The following is a 23,754-nucleotide window of genomic DNA, read 5'->3' on the forward strand; positions in this document are numbered from 1 at the left end:
ACTATGACGGAGGCCTGGGGTTGCTCATGTCACCCAGTCGTAAACCACCCAGAGATGTGGAAGGCTGGGCAGACTGTGTGCAGCCTTTGAAAGCTCCTTGCTTAATTGGTCACTGTCCATTTGGAAAATTGAGGCCCTGATAGGAGTGGGAAAATTCAGGGCCCAGGGCAGGGGCAGAGTCTCAGGCCATCCTAGGCTAGGGCTGCACCACACACACAGGCTTGGCTTTGGGAATTAGAGAGCCAAGAACCCCAGAACATCTCCACTTGCCTGGATTAGATGTCTGCGGGTGTCCACATATATATACACGACACTCACACTAACATCAGAAGAAGTGACAGTAGGGCATGGGGTCAAAGAGGAGCGGATCTGGGGTGGCAACAAATGAAAAAGAAGCAAGGTGATGACCACAGACTGGACCTCACACTGTCTTTGGAGCAGGACAGACCATGACTCTGCCGGAGGCCTCTGCCAGTCTCTCCCAGGGGTTTGAGGCTGTGGACTCACCTAGGACACGAGCTGCTTCATTCAGGGGCGGGCCACAAGGGCCTCCTCAGAGGCTTCTTCCCCAGAGTGAGGGACCAGGAGGGGGGAATGTGTGGCAGAGAGCACACTGCAAGACAGATGAAGAAGTGGAAATGGAAACACTAAAGGTACACTTCCGCCACAGGTCCTCACAAAGGTAACTACAGAGAATTCAGTCACCGCCCACATTCCACTCCTACATCAACAACGAAAGAAGTAAACCCAGAAAGTCACAAGCCTGTAGACAAGTGTTCAGAGCAGCACTATACACAAGAGCCCAAAAGTGAAAAGAGTCCTAATGTCCATCAAGAGATGAGGGAGAGTTGAATGCAGTGCCTTTCCAGACTGCAGGACTCAGTTCAGTTCAGTCGCTCAGTCCTGTCCGACTCTTTCCGACCCCATGAATCGCAGCACGCCAGGCCTCCCTGTCCATCACCAACTCCGGAGTTCATACTAATTCATGTGCATCGAGTTGGTGATGCCACCCAGCCATTTCATCCTCTGTCATCCCCTTCTACTCCTGCCCCCAATCCCTCCCAGCATCAGGGTCTTTTCCAATGAGTCAACTCTTCGCATGAGGTGGCCAAAGTATTGGAGCTTCAGCCTCAGCATAAGTCCTTCCAATGAACACCCAGGACTGGTCTCTTCTGGATGGACTGGTTGGATCTTCTTGCAGTCCAAGGGATTCGCAAGAGTCTTCTCCAACACCACAGTTCAAAAGCATCAATTCTGTGGCACTCAGCCTTCTTCACAGTCCAACTCTCACATCCATACATGACCACTGGAAAAACCATAGGTCTTGACTAGATGGACATTTTTTGGCAAAGTAATATCTCTGCTTTGTAATATGCTATCTAGGTTGGTCATAACTTTCCTTCCAAGGAGTAAGCTTCTTTTTATTTCATGGCTGCAATCACCATCTGCAATGATTTTGGAGCCCAAAATAAGAGTTGGTGTCAAATAGGATGCAGATGGTCTGCAACAGACAATCGACAGGGTCATGTAACATAGTGAATGTTCTCCATGCCGCTCACACGTACAATTGAAAAAGTCATAGAATTCCATTTCTATCTAAGTTTACTTTATCTCATAGAAAAAATGTTTGTACATGTAATTAAAAAAAAACAAAACACATATTAAGAGAGGGAATTAAGGTGGAGAGACAGGCTCCAGGCCTGGTGCTGGAACGGGGGCAGCACACCATCTGCCGGGCAAGGCAAGGCTCGCTGACGATCTGAGACTGGCTCCAGGGACGTTAGGGGAGGAACTGGCTCTAGCGCCTGAGCTGCTACACATGCTGGGTCTGCTGGGGTCTCTAGAACCACAGCTGGATAACACCGGAGCCACAGCTGATTGCAAAGCACCAAGAGGCTCCAGAGCCCAGACAGTGCCCTGGCAAAGGTTGGCTTAAGCCTGGGGACTGAGACTGTGGAAGCAGTGCTGGCACAGGATTTTCCAGGTGATTCAGGCTCTGAAGGGAAAAGAGAGCTCTTTCTTGCATGTTCTCTGGATCTACAACTGGAGCCTGGAGGTACTTTTCCTCGCCTCTCAGCTTAAGTGAGAGCCAGGGCATGAGCATGCTGTGGCTCTGGGTTTGGAGCTGGCATGTTTACTTGATGCAGACCTTGAACTTGAATAGGAGCTGGGCTTTGAGCTTGCTCTGACTGTGGAGCTGTGGCAGGCATTAGGGGTGCTGTTGGCGTGAGATCTGGTGATGTTTCCAGAGCTTCTTCTCCAGCGGATGCTGGATCTCCCAGAAGAGAAAACACTGTCAGTAAGACTGCTTGTCCATGGATCCCAAAAACAGGAACATACTCGCTACTTAGCCCTGAAATCTCAATCCAAGATGCCACCTACCCCCAGGAAGTCCTCCCAGGCTGCAGTCCAGGGGAATAATAATCTGAGCCTCCTCAATGCTCCTGGCCTAGTTCCAGCCTCAGGAGGCTCTGCTCTGTGTGGTTCAGCCCCCTCCCTTCCTTATTCGTCTCCATCCTCCTCACCCACCCCGAATCCTCCTCACCATGCCCCTCAGCCTCAGTGGGCTCCAGGGTCTCCAGCTGCGCCAGGAGATAGCGGGCTTGCTGCTCCAGGTCTGAGTCAGGCATGTTGAGCTCTACGTAAGCGAGGAGCATCTTCAGGCAGGGAAATTCTGGGGCCTGCTGGAAATCCTCAGGGTAAAGGTGCAGCCAGGTGCCCAGGATGGAGGCCATGGCCCTGGGGGGAGTCACGTGGGCAGCAGAGTCAGAGACCTGGCCTTCCCGCCACACTGCGTTCCAGGGCCACCCTGCAGGGACCTGGGCCTCTGTGCCTTCTGCCCCTGCCCATCCAGAGGTCAGTTCTCCTCCACGGTCCATCTCACCTGGCAGACCAGGCAGAGGAGGCCTGGATACAGGGCAGGGGCTGCCAAGGAGCCTGCTCAAGTGACAGCCCTTGATCCATGGTGTGACCATCTGTCCGCTTCCTGAGGTCTGCCTGACACAGCTCCCTCTCTCTGCCCCTCCCCCTGGTGTCACCACTGCGAGGGCAGGCAGGGTGTCTACTCTGGTCACTGCATCTCTGGAACATGTCGGGGGTCCCAGGAGTATCTGTCTAAGGAGGGCACACACAGACTCTGTCATCTGCTCAGGCTTCCTGCGGGCCTCCTAACACCGCACATTTACCTCCTACATCAACAGGCTGCCTCATCTGCTAGGGACGCACCAGCGTCTCCTCCCGCCACTGACACTCATTATTCCTCAGGAAGGCCTCAGCTGTCCCCTGAGTGTCACTGGGTCCACTGAGCACCAGCTGATCACTGCTGCCGAGGTTCCACCAGACAGTGAGCTGGGTGATCTCTACACTTTATGTTCTGGGTCCCAGGATCAGGGGTAGAGGCAGGACTGGGATGGACAGGGTACGGGTGTGCACTGGCATGGGCGGACTCTGACCTCTGACCTCCCAGATGCTCCTCACAGCACCCCACACCCCTCCACAGCTCTCTTGGCCTCCTTTCCTCTCTTCCAGGACAAGCTCCCCAGACCTTGGCCCCCAGCTATGTGGGATCCAGGATTCTGCCAGCCCTGCCCAAACAGCAACCCCATTACTCCAGGCAGTTCTCTGGGATAGGGAGTCGCTCCCTCTTGAGTCACAATCCACTCACATTTTCAGCTGGTGCAGGGGTCCACCATCCTCATCGCAGTAAGGGAGGATGCATCCGTACCTACAGGAGGCCAGGAGGCGTCACATGGACAGTACTGCAGACACGCCTGGATGTGATGGCTAGTGTGACAGGGTTCCCTCCCGCCCACAACCCCCACCCCGGAGAACTGAAGCCCTGGGGGGCAGGACTACTGTCTGCTCGATGCATTACGTCATGCTTCTTCCTAGAAAAGTGCCTGCACCTCGTGCGCCTTCCTCTATATTTCAAGAACAAATGAGCCCAACCAGCCCCATCCGAGTGCCTGGGGCACCATGGATCACTCCCAGGGACCCTTGTTCTCACTCACCCAGGACAGGGCACCACTTACACCTCACCTTGCAATTGGGAAAATGCTTTGGGCCCAAGTCAAAGGCAAAGAGACAACGGAGACAGAGGCTTCCTCGAGGGGAGGAGGAATGTGACGTCTCAGCACAACCACAGCCATTCCAGGGGTCCAAGTTCCCAGAAAGCACTTTCCAGGATGCACCCACTTAGTCCCCCCAGGGGGCTGCTCCTTCCTTTCCCCTCAAGTGAAGAGGGGAGCCAACTGGGGCTCACAGAGGTAGAGAGATGTTCCCATGACTCACAGCTGGAAGGTGGCCAGGTCTCCCCGAGTACCCAGTAGGGGAGGGGTACTGCTCACCTCATGAAGAGAAGGTCCAGCACCTGCTGGGTGGTGCCAAAAGCCCTGTAGGTGCCCAGGAATGTGGGGAGGTAGGCGGGGTCACCGCCCAGGAAGGCAGGCACCAGGTTGTCCACCAACATCTCCAGTCTGCGTCTCCGGACACTCCACACACTGTAGGTCTCATTCCTGTCCCCTGTGGACACACTTTCCCCCTGGGGTGGAACACAGCAGAGACACGAGTCAGAGGCGGCACCAAAGACTCCAGGAAGGCACGTTCTGGAGCTCAGACTGAGTCCCCAAGCCTTCAGGACCCATGACAGGAGGAGGGTAGGAGTGCCCTCCACAGAATAAATGTCCTGGCATCACAAGTGAACTGGTGCTGGGCTATGGTTACGTGTGTTAGCGTCTCGGGGCAGTTTGTATTGGACAGCTCCCCGTGTGTTAACTGCATCATCCCTGTGGTGGTGACACAACATCCCATTCTGGGGATGAGAACTGGGGTGAGAGGGGCGGAACCTGGGGTGAGAAATATTAGGATTCTCAGGCCCACATGGATACCTGGGATGGAGTTAATACAGGATACACCGTAGAAACATGCAATGAGGCTCCTTGGGGAACATGAAGTGAAATCCTATCACAATCTCTTTCTAAGATTTCCACATGGAGGTGACCAGTGATTTTGCATCTGGACAAGTAGGTCCTGGCCCGAGAGGGCGCCTCGCAGAGATGACAGTCCCAGGTTCCTTTTGGAGCAGGACTCTAGGAGGGACTCAGGGCAGGGCCAGGGTGGCTCTGGGACCCGGAACTTCCTGGTTGTAAGATCGCCTCCCAGCTGGTACTCACCCTGTGCCTGCCCTGGGCTCTATTGCTGGTGTGGGGCTCCGGTCCCTCACGCAGGGAGATGGAGCAGGGTGCTCCGTGGACCAGCTCCTGTCTGCAGTCTGGTGAGGAGTCCTGTGAACAAGTGCCCAGCAGCCAGGCAGAAAGTCTCAGGGTACCGGCCAGCTGTCTGTGGTACTTCTCAGACCCCTAGACATCTCCCCTCCAGACACATGCCCACCACTCTCCCAACCGACTTCCACCGAGGATGTAGACACCTGACTGCCTGTGGGCCTTGGATCCACACTGGCACAGAGAAGAGCACCTCAGGGATCCTGTTTCCCCACTGCCAGCCTGTCCTCAGGTGTGACCGTGACAGGACCACCAGGTCACCACGGAACCACCAACCTGTTCCTGCCCAGAGGGAGAACCTCCCCTCAAGTTCCACTTCCCCCCACATGGAGATGAGGGCAGCTGGCGCTGCCCAGGGAGGGCTCCCAGTGGCGGCCAGGCCTGGTGTGGCCAGCCCTAGGTTGCCTGGGTTACCTTAGGTGACCTCCTGGTAAAGGACCAGAGGCATCCGAGTTGAGCACTGAACCGCCTGAAACATCTGAAAAACCTCTCCCTCCAGGGTTTCCTCAAGCAGAAGCCCTGGTCAGTCGAGACACAGCTGGAGAACATCCTTCTGGATGAAGTCTCTGCAGCCGAGTGAGCCCAGCTGGCTGTGGCGCTGTTGCTAGGAGGTGGGTGCCTGGTTACAGGGTTCCGAGTTCTGTCAGGGTCTGCCGTCAAGGAAGTGACTTCTCCTCCAGGGGCGCCTTCCTTGAACTGACAGTTGACACCTCTGCACACAGCCCTCGGGATACTGACCACTCATCCCTCATCCCCACAGCCCCGGGTCTCACACAGTTACTCCACACAGCCCTCCACACAGCTCCTGGGTAGGGTCTGTGTGCAGCTCTGAGGAGACAGACCTGGGTCCAGTCTCACCCCCCATTTCCTACCTGTTCTCCATCCTGGATGAATCCATGTGTCTCTCAAAGCCTGCCCGGGTCCCCACCTGCACACTGGGGATGATGCCCGCATGGACTTCAGGGATGTGCTCAGATATCGGTGGGACAAGACCTGGAAAACGTGGGAGTCCTGTCTCAGGCAGGCAGTGCCTCCAGCCCCTGTATATTCTTCTCATTACCTTCCTCATATCTGTCCCTCTTTTGTTCCCACCCTACGGTCCTTTTCATATTCACTCTGCTCAGGTGTGTGTGTGTGTGTGTGTGTGTGTGCGTGTTTGTACCTGTGCTCACTCTCTAGAGGCCAGAGGAACACTGCCCCTAAATAGGGAGGGATGGTAAGAGATTCTTACGATCTAAGGCTTTCTAATTTCTAATGGATTAAAACCTGAATAAAAGAACCGAAACCATTAAGCTCCTAGAAATAAACTGAAACTATGTTCCTGTACATCAGTCTTGGCAATTAAGTTTGGATGTAATTCCAAAAGCAAAAGAAGTGAAAGGAAAACAGAACAAGTGAAACTACATCAAACTCAAAAGCCTCGGCATGGGGAACCATCAATAAAATGATAAGTGAAGGATGAAATGGAGAACCTATTGGCAATTCTCATGTCTAATAAGGGTTCTTATCCAAAATATGTAAGAAACACACACAATTCTAAAGCAAAGAAGCACACAAAAGTAACGCCATTGAGAAATGGGTGTAAGTTCTGATTTATCTGAGAAGGTCTTACAAATACCTCAGAAATGAAGAGAAACAAAACACAAATGAGAAAAGGAAAGATATACCCATGTTAAATCAGAGTTCCAAAACATAGCAAAGAGAGATAAGAAACCCTAAGGGAAAAATACAAAGAAATAGAGGAAAGCAATAGAATGGGAAAGACCTGAGATCCTTTCCAGATAATTAGAGACACTAAGGGAACTTTGGTGGAAAAATAGGCACAATAAGGGATGGATATGGTATGGACCTCAGAAGCAGAAAATATTAGGAAGAGGCAAAAATACACAGTAGAATTATACAAAAAAAGGCATTAATGACATGGACAACTATGATGGGATGGTCACTCACCTAGAGCCAGACATCCTTGAGGATGAAGTCAAGTGGGTCTTAGGAAGCATTACTACAAATAAAGCTTGTGGAGGGGATAGTTCCTTCCACTGAGTTATTTAAGATGATGCTGTGAAAGTGCTGCACTCAATATGCCAGCAAATTTGGAAAACTCAGCAGTAGCCACAGGGCTGCAAAAGTTCAGTTTTCAATCCAGACCTGCAAAAGAATCTTCAACCTTCCGCATAACTGTGCTCATTTCACAGACTAGCAAGTTAATGCTCAAAAGTCTTCAAGCTAGGTCAACACTAAATGAACCAAGAAATTCCAGATGAACAAGCTGGATTTCAAAAAGGCAGAGGAACAAGAAATCAAATTGCCAACAGCCACTGGATCATAGAAAAGCAGGTAATTCCAGAGACACATCTACTTCTGCTTCATTGACTACATAGAATAAAGCCTTGACTCTGTGCATCATAACAAACAGTTGAAAATTCTTCAAGAGATGGGAGTAGAAGAAAACCTTTCCTGCCTCCTGCAAAAACTGTACACAGGTCAAGAAGCAACAGTTAGAACCAGGCATGGAACAACAAACTGGGTCAAAATTGGGAAAGGAGAACATCAAAGCTGTATATTGTCACCCTGCTTATTTAACTTCTAGCCACAGTACATCATGCGAAATGCTGGGCTGGATGAAGCACAAGCTGGAGTCAAGATTGCCTGGAGAAGTATCAGTAACCACAGATATGCAGATAACACCGCCGTTTGCACATTGTATGATCACTCACCTAGAGAAGATGGTGTGATCACTCAACTAGAGCCAGACATCTTGGGATGCAAAGTCAAGTGGGCCTTAGGAAACATGACTATGAACAAAGCTCGTGGAGGTGATGGAACTCCAGGGAAACTATCTCAAATCCTAAAAGGCGAGGCTGTGAACGTGCTGCACTAAATATGCCAGCAAGTTTGGAAAACTCAGCAGTGGCCACAGGACTGGAAAAGGTCAGTTTTGATTCTGGTCCCAAAGAAAGGCAATACCAAAGAATGCTAAAACGACTTCACAATTGCACTCATCTCACACAGTAGCAAAGTAATGCTCCATATTCTCCACGCTAGGCTTCACAGTACATGAACTGTGAGCTTCCAGATATTCAAGCTGGAGTTAGAAAACCCAGAGGCATCAAAGATCAGATTGCCAACATCCGTTGGATCATGGAAAAAGCAAGAGGGTTCCAGAGAAACATCTACTTCTGCGTTATTGACTATGCCAAAGCCTTTGACTGTGTGGATCACAAGAAACTGTGGAAAATTCTTCAAGAGATGGGGATACCAGCCCACCTGACCTGCCTCCTGAGAAATCTGTATGCAGGTTGAGTAGCAACAGTTAGAACTGGACATGGACCAACAGACTGATTCCAAATCGGGAAAGGAGTATGTCAAGGCTGTATATTGTCACCCTGCTTCTTTAACTTATATGCAGAGGACATCATGAGAAACGCTGGGCTGGAAGAAGCACAAGCTGGACTAGGACTCAAGAATGTCCAGTTTGTGGGAGGGCGAAATATCAATCACCTCAGATACGCAGATGACACCATTCTTATGGCCAAAAGCGAAGGGAACTAAAGAGCCTCTCGATGAAAGTGAAAGAGGAGAGTGAAAAAGTTGGCATAAAGCTCAACACTCAAAAAAGTTACATTATGGCATCCGGTCCCATCATTTCATAGCAAATAGATGGGGAAACAGTGGGAGAGTGACAGACTTTATCTTTCTGGGCTCCAAAATGCCTGCAGGTGGTGACTGCAGCCATGAAATTGAAAGGCGCTTGCTCCTTGGAAGAAAAGCTATAACTAACCTATACAGCACATTAGAAAGCAAGACATTACTTTGCCAACAAACATCCATCCACTCAAAGCTATGGTTTCTCCAGTAGTCATGTATGGATGAGACAGTTGGACTAGAAAGAAAGGTGAGCACCGAAGAATTGATGCTTTTGAACTGCGGTGTTAGAGAAGACGCTTGAGAGTCCCTTGGACTGCAAGGAGATCACACCTAAAGGAAATCAGTCTGAATATTCACTGGAGGCACTCGTGTTGAAGCTGAAATGCCAATACTTTGGCCACCTGATGCAAAGAACTGACTCATTGGAAAAGATCCTGATGCTGGGAAAGATTGAAGGCGGGTGGAGAATCGGATGACAGAGGATGAGATGGGTGGATGGCATCACCGTCTCGATGGACACAAGTTTGAGCAAACTCTGGGAGTTGGTGATGGAGAGGGAGGCCTGGCATGGTGCAGTCCATGGGGTCGCAAGGAGCTGGGCACGACTAAGCGACTGAACTGAACTCAATGGCGGGAAGAGAAGAGTAACTAAAGAGCCTCTTGATGAAGCTGAAAGAGGGGAGTGAAAAAGCTGGCTTAAAACTCAACATTGAAAACACTAAGTTCATGGCATCCAGTTCATCACTTCAAGTCAAATAGATGAGGAAAGAATGGAAACAGTGACCGACTTTATTTTATTGGGCTCCAAAATCACTGTGGATGGTGACTGCAGCCGTGAAATTAAAAGACACTTGCTCCTTGGAAGAAAAACTATGACAAACCTACACAGCGTCTTAAAAAGCATGTACATCACTTTGCTGACAAAGGTCTACGTAGTCAAAGCTATGGTGTCACCAGTAGATCTGTCTGGATGTGAGAGATGGACCATAAAGAAGGTTGAGCACCAAAGAACTGTTGCTTTTTGAACTGTGGTCTTGGCGAAGACTATTGCGAGTGCATTGTGCTGCAAGGAGATCAAACCAGTCAATCCTAAAGGAAATCGACCCTGAATATTCATTGGATGGACCGATGCTGAACCAGAAGCTCCAATACTTTGGCGGCCTGATGCCAGTAACAACTCACTGGAAAAGACCCTGATTGGGAAATATTGAGGGCAGGAGAAGAGGAGTGACAGAGGATGAGGTGGTTGGATGGCATCCTCGACTCATTGGACAGTGGTTTCAGCAAACTCTGGCAGATAGTGGAGGACAAGGAAGCCTGGGATCCTGCAGTCCATGGGGTCATAAAGGGTCAAACACTACTGAGCGAATGAACAACAAGACATCTCCCCAAAGACGACACGTAGATGTTCAACAGGCATTTGAAGAGGTGTTCAACGTCGTTAATCATCACACACGTGAAAATAAAAACCACAATGAGATACAGAATGGCTATCATCAGAAAGAACACAGTTATGAAATCTTGGCCAGGATGTAGAGTACAGGGAACCTTCATAAACTGGTTGGAACGAACATTGGTGTAGCCGATTTGGAAGGCAGTATAGAGTTTCCTCAAAACACTAAAAATAAAACTACTGTGTTATTCAGCAGTTCCACTACTGAATATTTATGTTCAAAGAAAACAAATAAACCAATATGAAAAAACATGCACATCTGATTATTCATTGCAGCATTACTTTCAATAGCCAAGGCGTAAAAACAATCTATGTGTCTAGCAGTAGATGAATGGAAATATGGGTGTACAGAACATACATATATAATCTTTCTTGATTGAATTTTGATGATGTTTGCTTTCCAGAAATTTACGCACATAGTCTAACATGTTAAGCATATAGGGATGAAATTTTTCATTCTCTTTTCTATAATCCTTTTTGGGAAACCATTTATCTTATTCATAATAGGCTCATTTTAATTGGCTTGAAAGAGTCCATCTAATTTCCAGATAGAAAGACTACACTTCCATGTTCCAAAACCAAAATTTACTTGACTCCATCAAACATACTGTTTCTATTCCGATTGATTAATGTTTAATATTTCCATATTAAATCCCTCCTCCACTTCCACTGTTTAAAATTTTGTCTTCAATTCTCAGGTACAGTAAGTGTGGTGTGTAATTTCAATTTTGAAATGTAAGGGAAAACGTTTAAGTTTTACTAAAGGAAAAAAAAAGCACAGCTGCCATAAGTGAAGAAAAAAAAAAAGCACAGCAAAAATGAAGTGATAGTAAGTGATGGATAGATAGGGGAACTGGGGAAATGAACACATTTTCAATAGATTTCCCATATTTGTCTACATTTGCTTCTTTTTGTCCCCCTTCTCTATAATGATGGTGTTTTAAAAAATTAATGCACTTTTAATTTTTAAAAGTATGTGTTTTCTACTCTATAAGACAAGGAATTAAAAGCAACCACATACAAAGAATATGAAAACCTTTTAAAATAAAATAGAAAAAACAGACAGAGAGTGTTAAAAAAAACTCACATCGGAAGAACTGCCATGCTCAGTAAATCTCAAAACACACCCCCGACCTTACCGAAACCGAAGACAAAGAGCGTTTTAAATGACTTTCAACCGTTGCTATTACACAAAGGTTTTTCAATGGTAGCATGCCTTACGTGGTATGAAAGTCACCTTTTTAACTAAGAGCTCGGGCCTTGATTGCATAATTGCAGTAACGTGAATCCCATGGAAAACCATTTACACATGTTACCCATTTACCCAAGATGGAGGTAAGGTTTCTCCCAAGGAATCCAATGATCTAAGATGCTGGGGGCTGAGAAGACTCCTTTACAGGTAGACTGGTGACAAACCTATGTTCTATGGTAGTTACTCATCATGGACTTATATGAAACACTTGAAAATCAAAGACTTCACCTGATGATGGTTTGGTCAAGAGGAGGGAAGGCTCCTTCTCAGCTATCACCTATTTGATATGAGGGTTTCCCATTTCCAGAGCCTGAGAATTCCTGGCACCCTTGCAGGAAGCACAACTGCCCTGGTGCATCACGGACACCCTGCGTGGGGGACAGGGGTGTGGACTTTCCGTGGCACCAGGGGCTTCAACTGTCAGCACCGACTAGGGAAATCTGTGCTTCATATCCTTCACTCTGTGTGCTTTAATCACAGCTTCATGGATGTACAGATGAGGTTTAAAAAAAAAAAAAACCCACGTCTAAAATGTGCAATTCAGTAAGGTCTCACACATGTATATATCCAGAAAAGCATCAGTGGAATTAAGATTAAGACATAGAGACTGCTCCCCACGTTTGCTTCATGCTCCTGGTCACCCACGCCTCCCACCCATCCCCGGGCAACCACTAATCTGCTTTCTTCAGAAATGACATTGTTCTGTATCTGGATGCTTTTCCTCAGCATGGATATTTTGAGATTTATAAGTAACCTATGAGGTGGGCATGGCTGAGTTCCTCTATCTAGGCAGGCGGCAGCCCGTCACCCAGCAGGGGGACCCCGGGGAGGGATTGCCTATGGGGATGAATGGCTTGGTAAGGAATTGGCAGAAGAGGAAGAGGGCGAGATAGCCACCTTCCCTACTAGGAATCAGACTGCCCCCACAACAGAATTGCGGGGAGCTGCCCGTGAGAACGGGGTCCTTTGTCCGAAGGACACAGCTCTGGGAGCTGCCTCAGTCCTTGAGGGTTTGCTTGCAAACATAGCTCTCTGTCCCGCCACCCCAGAGATTAGGCGCTTATTTACTGCAGGCACCTGGAGTTCTGTGCAAACTTCTCACGCACAGAGAAATGTTATCTGGTGTAAGAAATAATAACAGGGAGCCATTCCCATGCTCTCAAGATTTCTTGTGACTGTTTGTAAGATGTATAGGCTAACCAAGAAAAAATGTCAACTGTTTTGTCTCTCTCACACTTTTCTGTATAAATATGAGATGTTGAATAAAGTTGGTGTCAGACTGCGTCCCTTCGTGGTGACGTGTCTGAACCTCTCGACCCCATCTTTGTAGTCTCTTGCTTTAGTTTCTTTCTTAGCCCCGCCGTGCACGTTCTCGGGACCTGATCGACTTTGCCAGCTGGCTCCAGCACAGAATCACACTGGGATTCGAACATGGCTAAAGGAAGATGGGATCAGAGTCACTTCGTTAGGACTCAAGTGAGTGGGCACTAAGACATTAAACGATGCCAAGTTGGCAAACATAGAACAGGGAGAGAGGGAAGCTCCAGGTAAATCCCTAGATGGACTACAGAAGCCTTTCACAGATTCCCTGAGATTGATTCCGAAAGTGCAGAGGGAGGAATGATCTCAAAAGAGAGATTTCTCACTCAGTCGGATCCAGATATCCACAGTAAGCTACTCAAAGAGGCGTATGGACCAAATCATCTTAGATAACCTATTGCAACTGGCTCAGACACTTTATCATGGCAGGGAGGAAGAGGAGAAGAGGCAGAAAAAGAGCAGGGAAGACTGAAGTCCCAGCAAGAGCTCTCAGATCCACTCTGAAACAGCCAGAGAAAAGTGCCCACAGGGACCCAGGCGGAAAGGAACAGCCTTGCTGTTACTGAAGAAAGCGGGGACACCTGCGAGAGTTGCTCTCAGGCATCTAAGCCGCCACTGTCTCCATGCCCAGTCTGCAGACGTCCACACTGGAGAATGCTGCTCTCTGAGGCCTAGGCCCCAGGGATCGGACTCTCATGGCAATCAGGACTGAAGGTGCCTGGGGCTCCCCACACAAGCTCCTGTGGTAATTCCACCTGAGGAACCCTGGGGCATGACAACTGCGGGGGCCAATCAGTCGATTTCCTCTTAGACCACAGGGCAACTTACTTTGTATTTACTGAAGTCCTGACCCACTCTCTCCCCAATCTGCTTCCATAACGGGACTGTCTGCATGACCCAAACATTATTATTTCAGTTGTGCTCTAAACTCCAATATCTACTATCAGGAAAATATTACTTCTGCATTAAAACACAGTGTGAACTTTAAAGTGACAATCCCCATTTCAGAGAGATCTCCTCCGGTAGGTAGCACAGGTAAAGACGGCCCATCTAGTCTGCAGATCACATTCTAGCACGTGGTCCATGTCCAAGTCATCTTGTATCACTCACAGTGCCTCAGCCGTTTTGGGGAGAAATGTTCCTTATCCTTCAGGGCATGAAGTTAAGTGAGTGTGAATTCTCTTCCTCATCTCAGCAAAGAGAGGCCCACAGAGCCATTGGGGGTGCCTTCCAACTATGAGGGAGGCCTGGGGTTGCTCATGTCACCCAGTTGCAAACCACCCAGAGATGTGGAAGCCTGGGCAGACTGTGTGCAGCCTTTGAAAGCTCCTTGCTTAATTGGTCACTGTCCTTTTGGAAAATTGAGGCCCTGATAGGAGTGGGAAAATCCAGGGCCCAGGGCAGGGGCAGAGTCTCAGGCCATCCTAGGCTAGGGCTGCACCACACACACAGGCTTGGCTTTGGGAATTAGAGAGCCAAGAACCTCAGAACATCTCCACTTACCTGGATTAGATGTCTGCGGGTGTCCACACAAATATACACGACACTCACACTAACATCAGAAGAAGTGACAGTAGGGCATGGGGTCAAAGAGGAGCAGATCTGGGGAGGCAACAAATGAAAAAGAAGCAAGGTGATGACCACAGACTGGACCTCACACTGTCTTTGGAGCAGGACAGACCATGACTCCACCAGAGGCCTCTGCCAGTCTCTCCCAGGGGTTTGAGGCTGTGGACTCACCTAGGACACGAGCTGCTTCATTCAGGGGCGGGCCACAAGGGCCTCCTCAGAGGCTTCTTCCCCAGAGTGAGGGACCAGGAGGGGGGAATGTGTGGCAGAGAGCACACTGCAACACAGATGAAGAAGTGGAAATGGAAACACTAAATGTATACTATGAACAGTGCGTTCTCTTGGCAAAACTCTTTTAGCCTTTGCCCTGCTTCATTTCGTATTCCAAGGCCAAATTTGCCTGTTACTCCAGGTGTTTCTTGGCTTCCTACTTTTGCATTCCAGTCCCCTCTAATGAAAAGTACATGTTTTTGGGGTGTCAGTTCTAAAAGGTCTTGTAGGTCTTCATAGAACCATTCAACTTCAGCTTTTTCAGCGTTACTGGTTGGGGCATAGACTTGGATTACTGTGATATTGAATGGTTTGCCTTGGAAACGAACAGAGATCATTCTGTCATGTTTGAGATTGCAGCCAAGTACTGCATTTGGGACTCTTGTTGACCATGATGGCTACTCCATTTCTTCTGAGGGATTCCTGCCCGCAGTAGTAGATATAATGGTCATCTGAGTTAAATTCACCCATTCCAGTCCATTTGAGTTCTCTGATTCCTAGAATGTTGTTCACTCTTTCCATCTCTTGTTTGACCACTTCCAATTTGCCTTGATTTATGGACCTAACATTCCAGGTTCCTATGCAATATTGCTCTTTACAGCATCGGACCTTGCTTCTATCACCAGTCACATCCACAAGTAGGTATTGTTTTTGCTTTGGCTCCATCCCTTCATTCTTTCTGGAGTTATTTCTCCACTGATCTCCAGTAGCATATTGGGCACCTACCGACCTGGGGAGTCCTCTTTCAGCATCCTATCATTTTGCCTTTTCATACTGTTCATGGGGTTCTAAGGCAAGAATACTGAAGTAATTTTCCATTCCCTTCTCCAATGGACCACATTCTGTCAGGCCTCTCCACAATGACCCACCCGTCTTGGGTGGCCCCACAGGGCGTGGCTTAGTTTCATTGAGTTAGACAAGGCTGTGGTCCTAGTGATTAGATTGACCAGTTTTCTGTGATTATGGTTTCAGTGTGTCTGCCCTCTGATGCCCTCTTGCAACACCTACCATCTTACTTGAGTTTCTCTTACCTTGGACGTGGGGTATCTCTTCACAGCTGCTCCAGCAAAGCGCAGCCACTGCTCCTTACCTTGGATGAGGGGTACCTCTTCACTGCCGCCACTCCTGACCTTGAACATGGAATAGCTCCTCTCGGCCCTCCTGTGCCCGTGCAGCCACCGCTCCTTGAACATGGGGTTGCTCCCTGCGGCCACCGCCCCTGACCTTGGACATGGGGTAGCTCCTCCTGGCTGCCGCCCCTGGCCTCATGTAATAGAGTTCTGCCAAGAGAATGCAGTGGTCATAGAAAAAATCCTCTTCCAACAACACAAGAGAAGACTCTACACATGGACATCACCAGATGGTCAACACCAAAATCAGATTGATTATACTCTTTGCAGCCAAAGATGGAGAAGCTCTATACACTCAGCAAAAACAAGACTGGGAGCTGACTGTGGCTCAGATTATGAACTCCTTATTGCTAAATTCAGACTTATATGGAAGAAAGTAGGGAAAACCAATAGACCATTCAGGTATGACCTAAATCAAATCCCTTATGATTATACAGTGGAAGTGAGAAATAGATTTAAGGGACTAGATCTGATAGAGTGCCTGATGAACTATGGACTGAGGTTCATGACATTGTACAGGAGACAGGAATCAAGACGATCCCCATGGAAAAGAAATGCAAAAAAGCAAAACGGCTGTCTGGGGAGGCCTTACAAATAGCGTTGAAAAGAAGAGAAGTGAAAAGCAAAGGAGAAGAGGAAAGACATAAGCATCTGAATGCAGAGTTCCAAAGAATAGCAAGGAGAGATAAGAAAGCCTTCCTCAGCGGTCAATGCAAAGAAATAGAGAAAAACAACAGAATGGGAAAGACTAGAGATCTCTTCAAGAAAATTAGAGATACCAAGGGAACATTTCATGCAAAGATGGGCTCGATAAAGGACAGAAATGGTATGGACCTAACAGAAGCAGAAGATATTAAGAAGAGGTGGCAAGAATACACAGAAGAACTGTACAAAAAAGATCTTCATGACCCAGATAATCATGATGGTGTGATCACTGACCTAGAGCCAGATATCCTGGAATGTGAAGTCAAGTGGGCCTTAGAAAGCATCTCTATGAACAAAGCTAGTGGAGGTGATGGAATTCCAGTTGAGCTATTTCAAATTCTGAAAGATGATGCTGTGAAAATGCTGCACTCAATATGCCAGCAAATTTGGAAAACTCAGCAGTGGCCACAGGACTGGAAAAGGTCAGTTTTTATTCCAATCCCAAAGAAAGGCAATGCCAAAGAATTCTCAAACTACCACACACTTGCACTCATCTCACACACAAGTAAAGTAATGCTCAAAATTCTCCAAGCCAGGCTTCAGCAATATGTGAACCGTGAAATTCCTGATGTTCAAGCTGGTTTTAGAAAAGGCAGAGGAACCAGAGATCAAATTGCCAACATCCGCTGGATCATGGAAAAAGCAAGAGAGCTCCAGAAAAACATCTATTTCTGCTTTATTGACTATGCCAAAGCCTTTGACTGTGTGGATCACAATAAACTGTGGAAAATTCTGAAAGAGATGGGAATACCAGACCACCTGACCTGCCTCTTGAGAAATCTATATGCAGGTCAGGAAGCAACAGTTAGAACTGCACATGGAACAACAGACTGGTTCCAAATAGGAAAAGGAGTACGTCAAGGCTGTATATTGTCACCCTGCTTATTTAACTTATATGCAGAGTACATCATGAGAAACATCGTGCTGGAAGAAGCACAAGCTGGAATCAAGATTGCCGGGAGAAATATCAATAATCTCAGATATGGAGATGACACCACCCTCATGGCAGAAAGTGAAGAGGAACTAAAAAGCCTCTTGATGAAAGTGAAAGTGGAGAGTGAAAAAGTTGGCTTAAAGCTCAACATTCAGAAAACGAAGATCATGGCATCCGGTCCCATCACTTCATGGGAAATAGATGGGTAAACAGTGTCAGACTTTCTTTCTTTCTTTCTTATTTATTTATTTATTTTTGGCTCCAAAATCACTGCAGATGGTGATTGCAGCCATGAAATTAAAAGATTCTTACTCCTTGGAAGGAAAGTTATGACCAACCTAGATAGCATATTAAAAAGCAGAGACATTACTTTGCCCACAAAGGTCCATCTAGTCAAGGCTATGGTCTTTCCAGTAGCCATGTATGGATGTAAGAGTTGGACTGTGAAGAAAGCTGAGCGCTGAAGAATTGATTCTTTTGAACTGTGGTGTTGGAGAAGACTCTTGAGAGTCCCTTGGACTGCAAGGAGATCCAACCAGTCCATTCTAAAGGAGATCAGTCCTGGGTGGTCATTGGAAGGAATGATGCTAAAGCTGAAACTCCAGTACTTTGGCCACTTCATGCAAAGAGGTGGCTCATTCACATGGGTCAAAGACTCTGATGCTGGGAGGGATTGGGGGCAGGAGGAGAAGGGGACGACACAGGATGAGATGGCTGGATGGCATCACTGGTTCAGTTCAGTCAGTTCAGTTCAGTCGCTCAGTCGTGTCCGACTCTTTTCGACCCCATGAATTGCAGCACGGCAGGCCTTCCTGTCCATCATCAACTCCTGGAGTTGACTCAAACTCATGCCCATCGATTCGGTGATACCAAGGCTCACTGATGATCTGAGACCGGCTCCAGGGATGTTAATGGAGGAACTGGCTCCAGCGCCACAGCTGCTACACAAGGTAGGTCTGCTGGGGTCTCTAGAACCACAGCTGGATAACACCGGAGCCACAGCTGATTGCAAAGCACCAAGAGGCTCCAGAGCCCAGGCAGTGCCCTGGCCCAGGTTGGCTTAAGCCTGGGGACTGAACTGTAGAAAGAGCGCTTGCACAGGATTTCCAGGTGATTCAGGCTCTGAAGGAGGAAGAAAGCTGTTTCTTGCACTTTCTCTGGATCTACAACTGAAGCACTTTCCAGGATGCACCCACTTAGACCCCCCAGGGAGCTGCTTCTCCCTTTCCCCTCAAGTGCAGGGGGGGGCCAACTGGGGCTCACAGAGGTGGAGAGACATTCCTACGACTCACAGCTGGAAGGTGGCCAGGTCTCCCCGAGTACCCAGTGGGGGAGGGGAAGTGCTCACCTCGTGAAGAGAAGGTCCAGCACCTGCTGGGGGGTGCCAAAAGCCCTGTAGGTGCCCAGGAATGTGGGGAGGTAGGCAGGGTCACCACCCAGGAATGCAGGCACCAGGTTGTCCACCAACGTCTCCAGTCTGCGTCTCCGGACACTCCACAACCTGCCGGTCTCATTCCTGTTCCCTGTGGACACTTTCCCCCTGGGGTGGAACACAGCAGAGACACGAGTCAGATGCGGCACCAAAGATTCCAGGAAGGCACGTTCTGGAGCTCAAACCGAGTCCCCAAGCCTCCAGGACTCATGTCAGGAGGAGGGGCAGCAGTGCCCTCCGCAGAATAATCGTCCTGGCATCACGAGTGAACTGGCGCTGGGCCATGGTTATGTGTAGGCATCTCGGGGCACTTTGTATGCATCATCCCTGTGGTGGTGACCACAACATCCCATTCTGGGGATGAGAACTGGGGTGAGAGGGGCTGAACCAGGGGTGAGAAGCATTAGGATTCTCAGGCCCACATGGATACCTGGGATGGAGTTAATACAGGATTAACTGTAGAAAAATGCAGAAAGGCTCCTTGGGGAACAAGAAGTGAAATCCTATCACAACCTCTTTCTGAGATTCCCACATGGAGGTGAACAGAGATTTTGCATCTGGACAAGTAGGCCCTGGGCCACAAGGGTGCCTTGCAGAGCTGACAGTCCCAGGATCCTTTGGGAGCAGGACTCTAGGAGGGACCCAGGGGAGGGCCAGGGTGGCTCTGGGACCCGGAACTTCCTGGGTGTAGGATCGCCTCCTGGCTGGCACTCACCCTGTGCCCGCCCTGGGCTCTGTTGCTGGTGTGGGGCTCCAGCCCCTCATGCAGGGAGATGGAGCAGGGTGCTCCATGGATCTGCTCCTGTGTGCAGTCTGGTGAGGAGCCCTGTGAACAAGTGCCCGGCAGCCAGGCAGAAAGTCTCAGGGCACCGGCCAGCTGTCTGTGGTGCTTCTCGGACCCCCAGACATCCCTCCAGACACACGCCCACCATCTCCCCACAGACCTCCACCGAGGATGCAGACACCCGACCACTTGAGGGCCTTGGATCCACACTGGCACAGAGAAGAGCACTTCAGGGATCCTGTTTCCCCACTGCCAGCCTGTCCTCAGGTGTGACCGTGACAGGACCACCAGGTCACCACGGAACCACCAACCTGTTCCTGCCCAGAGGGAGAACCTCACCTCAAGTTCCACTTCCCCCCACATGGAGATGAGGGCAGCTGGTGCTGCCCAGGGAGGGCTCCCAGTGGCGGCCAGGCCTGGTGTGGCCAGCTCTAGGTTGCCTGCGGTTACCTTAGGTGACCTCCTAGAAGGACCAGAGGCATCCGGGTTGAGCGCTGAACCGCCTGAAACATCTGAAAAACCTCTCCCTCCAGGGTTTCCTCAAGCAGAAGCCCTGGTCAGTTGAGACACAGCTGGAGAACATCCTTCTGGATGAAGTCTCTCCAGCCGAGTGACCCCAACTGGCCATGGCGCTGTTGCTAGGAGGTGGGTGCCTGGTTACAAGGTTCCCAATCCTGTTAGGATCTGCTGTCAAGGAAGTGACTTCACGTCCTGGGGGCCCCTTCCTTGAACTGACAGTTGACACCTGTGCACACAGCCCTCGGGGTACTGATCGCTCATCCCTCATCCCCGCAGCCCGGGCTCACACAGTTGCTCCACACAGCCCTCCACACAGCTCCCGGGCAGGGTCTGTGTGCAGCTCTGAGGAGACAGACCTGGGTCCAGGCTCACCTCCCGATTCCTACCTGTTCTCCATCCTGGATGAGTCCTTGTGTCTCTCAAAGCCTGTCTGTGTCCTCACCTGCACACCGGGGATGATGCCTGCATGGACTTCCAGGGATGTCCTCCGACATTGGTGAGACAAGGCCTAGAAATGTGGGAGTCCGTGTCTCAGGCAGGCAGTGTCTCCAGCCCCTGTATACTCTTCTTATTACCCTCCTCAAATCTGTCCCTCTTTTGTTCCCACCCCATAGTCCTTTTCATATTCACTGTGCTTGTGTGTATTTGTGTGTGTGCATGTGTGTGTCTGTGCTCACTCTCTAGAGGCCAGAGGCACACTGCCCCCCAAATAGGGAGGGCTGGTAAGAGATCTCCAGGATCTAAGGTTTTCTAATTGCCAATGGATTAAAACCTTGAATCGAAGAACTGAAACCATAAAACACCTAGAAAAAAGTGATGCCATGTTCCTGTATATCAGTCTTGGCAATGAAGTTTGGATGTAATTCCAAAAGCAAAAGTAGTGAAAGGAAAAGTGGACATGTGAGACTACATCAAACTCAAAGGCGTCTGCATGGGGAACCATCAATAAAATGAAAAGTGAAGTAGGAAATGGAGAAGATACTGCCAATTCTCATGTCTAATAAGGGTTCATATCCAAAATATATAAGAAACACACACAATTTAAAAGCAAAGAAGCACACAAAAGTAATCCCTTTGAGAAATGGGTGTAAGTTCTGATTTGTCTGAAAAGGCCTTACAAATACCTCAGAAATGAAGAGAAACAAAACACAAATGAGAAGAGGAAAGATATACCTATGTTAAATCAGAGTTCCAAAAAATAGCAAAGAGAGATACGAAACCTTAACGGAAAAATGCAAAGAAACAGAGGAAAGCAATAGAAGGGAAAGACCTGAGATCTGTTCAAGGTAACTAGAGATACTAAGGGAACATTTCATGCCAAGGTGGGCGCAATTAAGGACAGATACGCTGTGGACCTAACAGAAGGAGAAGGTATTAAGAACAGACAAGAATACAGAGAAGAATTGTACCCAAAAAAAGGCATTAATGACATGGAAAACTATGGTGGGATGGTCACTCACCTAGAGCCAGACATCCTTGAGGATGAAGTCAAGTGGGTCTTAGGAAGCATTACTACAAATAAAGCTTGTGAAGGGGATAGATCCCTCCACTGAGGTATTTAACATGATGTTGTTAAAGTGCTGCACTCAATATGCCAGCAAATTTGGAAAACTCAGCAGTAGCCACAGGGCTGGAAAAGTTTAGGTTTCATTCCAATCCCACAAAAGGCAATGCAAAAGAATCTTCAAACTACCGCTTAACTGTGCTCATTTCACAGGCTAGCAAGTTAATGCTCAAAATTCTTCCAGCTAGGTCAACATTAAATGAACCAAGAAATTCCAGATGAACAACATGGATTTCAAAGGCAGAGGAACAAGAGATCAAATTGCCAACATCCGTTGGATCATAGAAAAGCAGGTAATTCCAGAGAAACATCTACTTCTGCTTCAATGACTACACAAAATAAAGCCTTTGACTCTGTCAGTCAAATTCTCTCAGTTGTTTCCAAGTCTTTGCGAGCCCATGAACTATACAGTCCATGCATTCTCCAGGCCAGAACACTGGAGTGGATAGCCTTACCCTTCTCTGGGAGATCTTCCCAAACCAGTGATCAAACCCATGTCTCCCACATTGCAGGCAGATTCTTTACCAGCTGAGCCACCAGGAAAGCCTGGTGGATCACAACAAACTGTGGAAAATTCTTAAAGAGATGGGAATAGCAGAAAACATTACCTGCCTCATGAGAAAACTGTATACAGGTCAAGAAGCAACACAACTGAACGTGGAACAACAAACTGCATGAAAACTGGGAAAGGAGAACATCAAGGCTTGTATTGTCACTCTGCTTATTTAACTTCTAGCCACAGTACATCATGCGAGATGCTGGGTGGGATGAAGCACAAGCTGGAATCAAGATTGCCTGGAGAAAGATCAACAAATTCATTTATGCAGATAACACTGCTCTAATGGCAGATAGTGGGATCACTCACCTAGAGCCAGACATCTTGGGATGCAAAGTCATGTGGGCCTTAGGAAACATCACTATGAACAAAGCTAGCGGAAGTGATGGAATTCCAGGGGAGCTATTTCAAATCCTAAAGCATGATGCTATGAAAGTGCTGCACTCAATATGCTAGCAAATTTGGAAAACTCAGCAGTGGCCACAGGACTGGAAAGGTCAGTTTTCATTCCAATCACAAAGAAAGGCAATGCCAAAGAATGCTAAAACTACCGCAAAAGTGCACTCATCTCACACACTAGCCAAGTAATACTTCAAATTTCCAAGCCAGGCTTCAACAGTACGTGAACCATGAGCTTCTAGATGTTCAAGCTGGATTTAGAAAAGCCAGAGGAATCAGATCACATTGGATCCATTGGATCATGGAAAAAGCAAGAGAGTTCCAGAAAAAAACATCTACTTCTCCTTTATTGACCATGCCAAAGTCTTTGTGTGGATCACAAGAAACTGTGGAAAATTCTTCAAGACATGGGAATACCAGACCCCCTGATCTGCCTCTTGAGAAACCTGTATGCAGGTCAGGAAGCAACAGTTAGAACTGGACATAGAACAACAGACTGGTTCCAAATAGGAAAAGGAGTACGTGAAAGCTGTATATGTCACCCTGCTTCTTTAACTCATAGGCAGAGTACAACATGACAAACGCTGAGCTGGATGAAGCACAAGCTAGAATCAAGATTGCTGGGAGAAATATCAATAACCTCAGATATGCAGATGACACCACCCTTATGGCAGAAAGTGAAGAAGAACTCAAGAGCCTCTTGATGAAAGTGAAAGAGGAGAGTGAAAAAGTTGGCTTACAGCTGACCATTCAGAAAACTATGACCATGGCATCTGGTCCCATCACTTCATGGCAAATAGATGGGGAAACAGTGGAAACAATGGCTGACTTTATTTTTCTGGGCTCCAAAATCACTGCAGATGGTGACTGCAGCCATGAAATTAAAAGACGCTTACTCCTTGAAAAGAATGTTATGACCAACCTAGATAGCATATTTAAA

The 23,754-nt window shown here is 48.2% G+C and overlaps 1 protein-coding gene across 5 annotated transcripts; it reads right to left on the reverse strand.

Moving 5' to 3' along the window:
- Positions 1–1,395: 1,395 nt before the first annotated feature.
- Positions 1,396–14,916, reverse strand: LOC113885482 (ral guanine nucleotide dissociation stimulator-like). 5 transcript variants are annotated; one of them, XM_027530864.1, is made up of 9 exons: positions 14,693–14,916; positions 14,456–14,554; positions 6,152–6,272; positions 5,694–5,898; positions 5,172–5,282; positions 4,347–4,540; positions 3,665–3,724; positions 2,546–2,739; positions 1,396–2,275 (listed from the first exon to the last, which is right to left on the reverse strand). In XM_027530864.1, the coding sequence occupies exons 3-9, from the start codon at positions 6,175–6,177 to the stop codon at positions 2,079–2,081; spliced, it is 987 nt and encodes a 328-aa protein (XP_027386665.1). In that variant the 5' UTR covers positions 6,178–6,272; positions 14,456–14,554; positions 14,693–14,916; the 3' UTR covers positions 1,396–2,078. The 5 variants fall into 5 exon arrangements, with proteins under 5 accessions (XP_027386665.1, XP_027386666.1, XP_027386667.1 ...); XM_027530865.1 differs by having other exon boundaries at positions 5,694–5,975; XM_027530866.1 differs by having other exon boundaries at positions 5,694–6,272.
- Between the last annotated feature and the right edge of the window lie 8,838 nt (positions 14,917–23,754).

Source organism: Bos indicus x Bos taurus, chromosome 28 (assembly GCF_003369695.1).
Source record: "Bos indicus x Bos taurus breed Angus x Brahman F1 hybrid chromosome 28, Bos_hybrid_MaternalHap_v2.0, whole genome shotgun sequence".
Taxonomy (NCBI): Eukaryota; Metazoa; Chordata; class Mammalia; order Artiodactyla; family Bovidae; genus Bos; species Bos indicus x Bos taurus.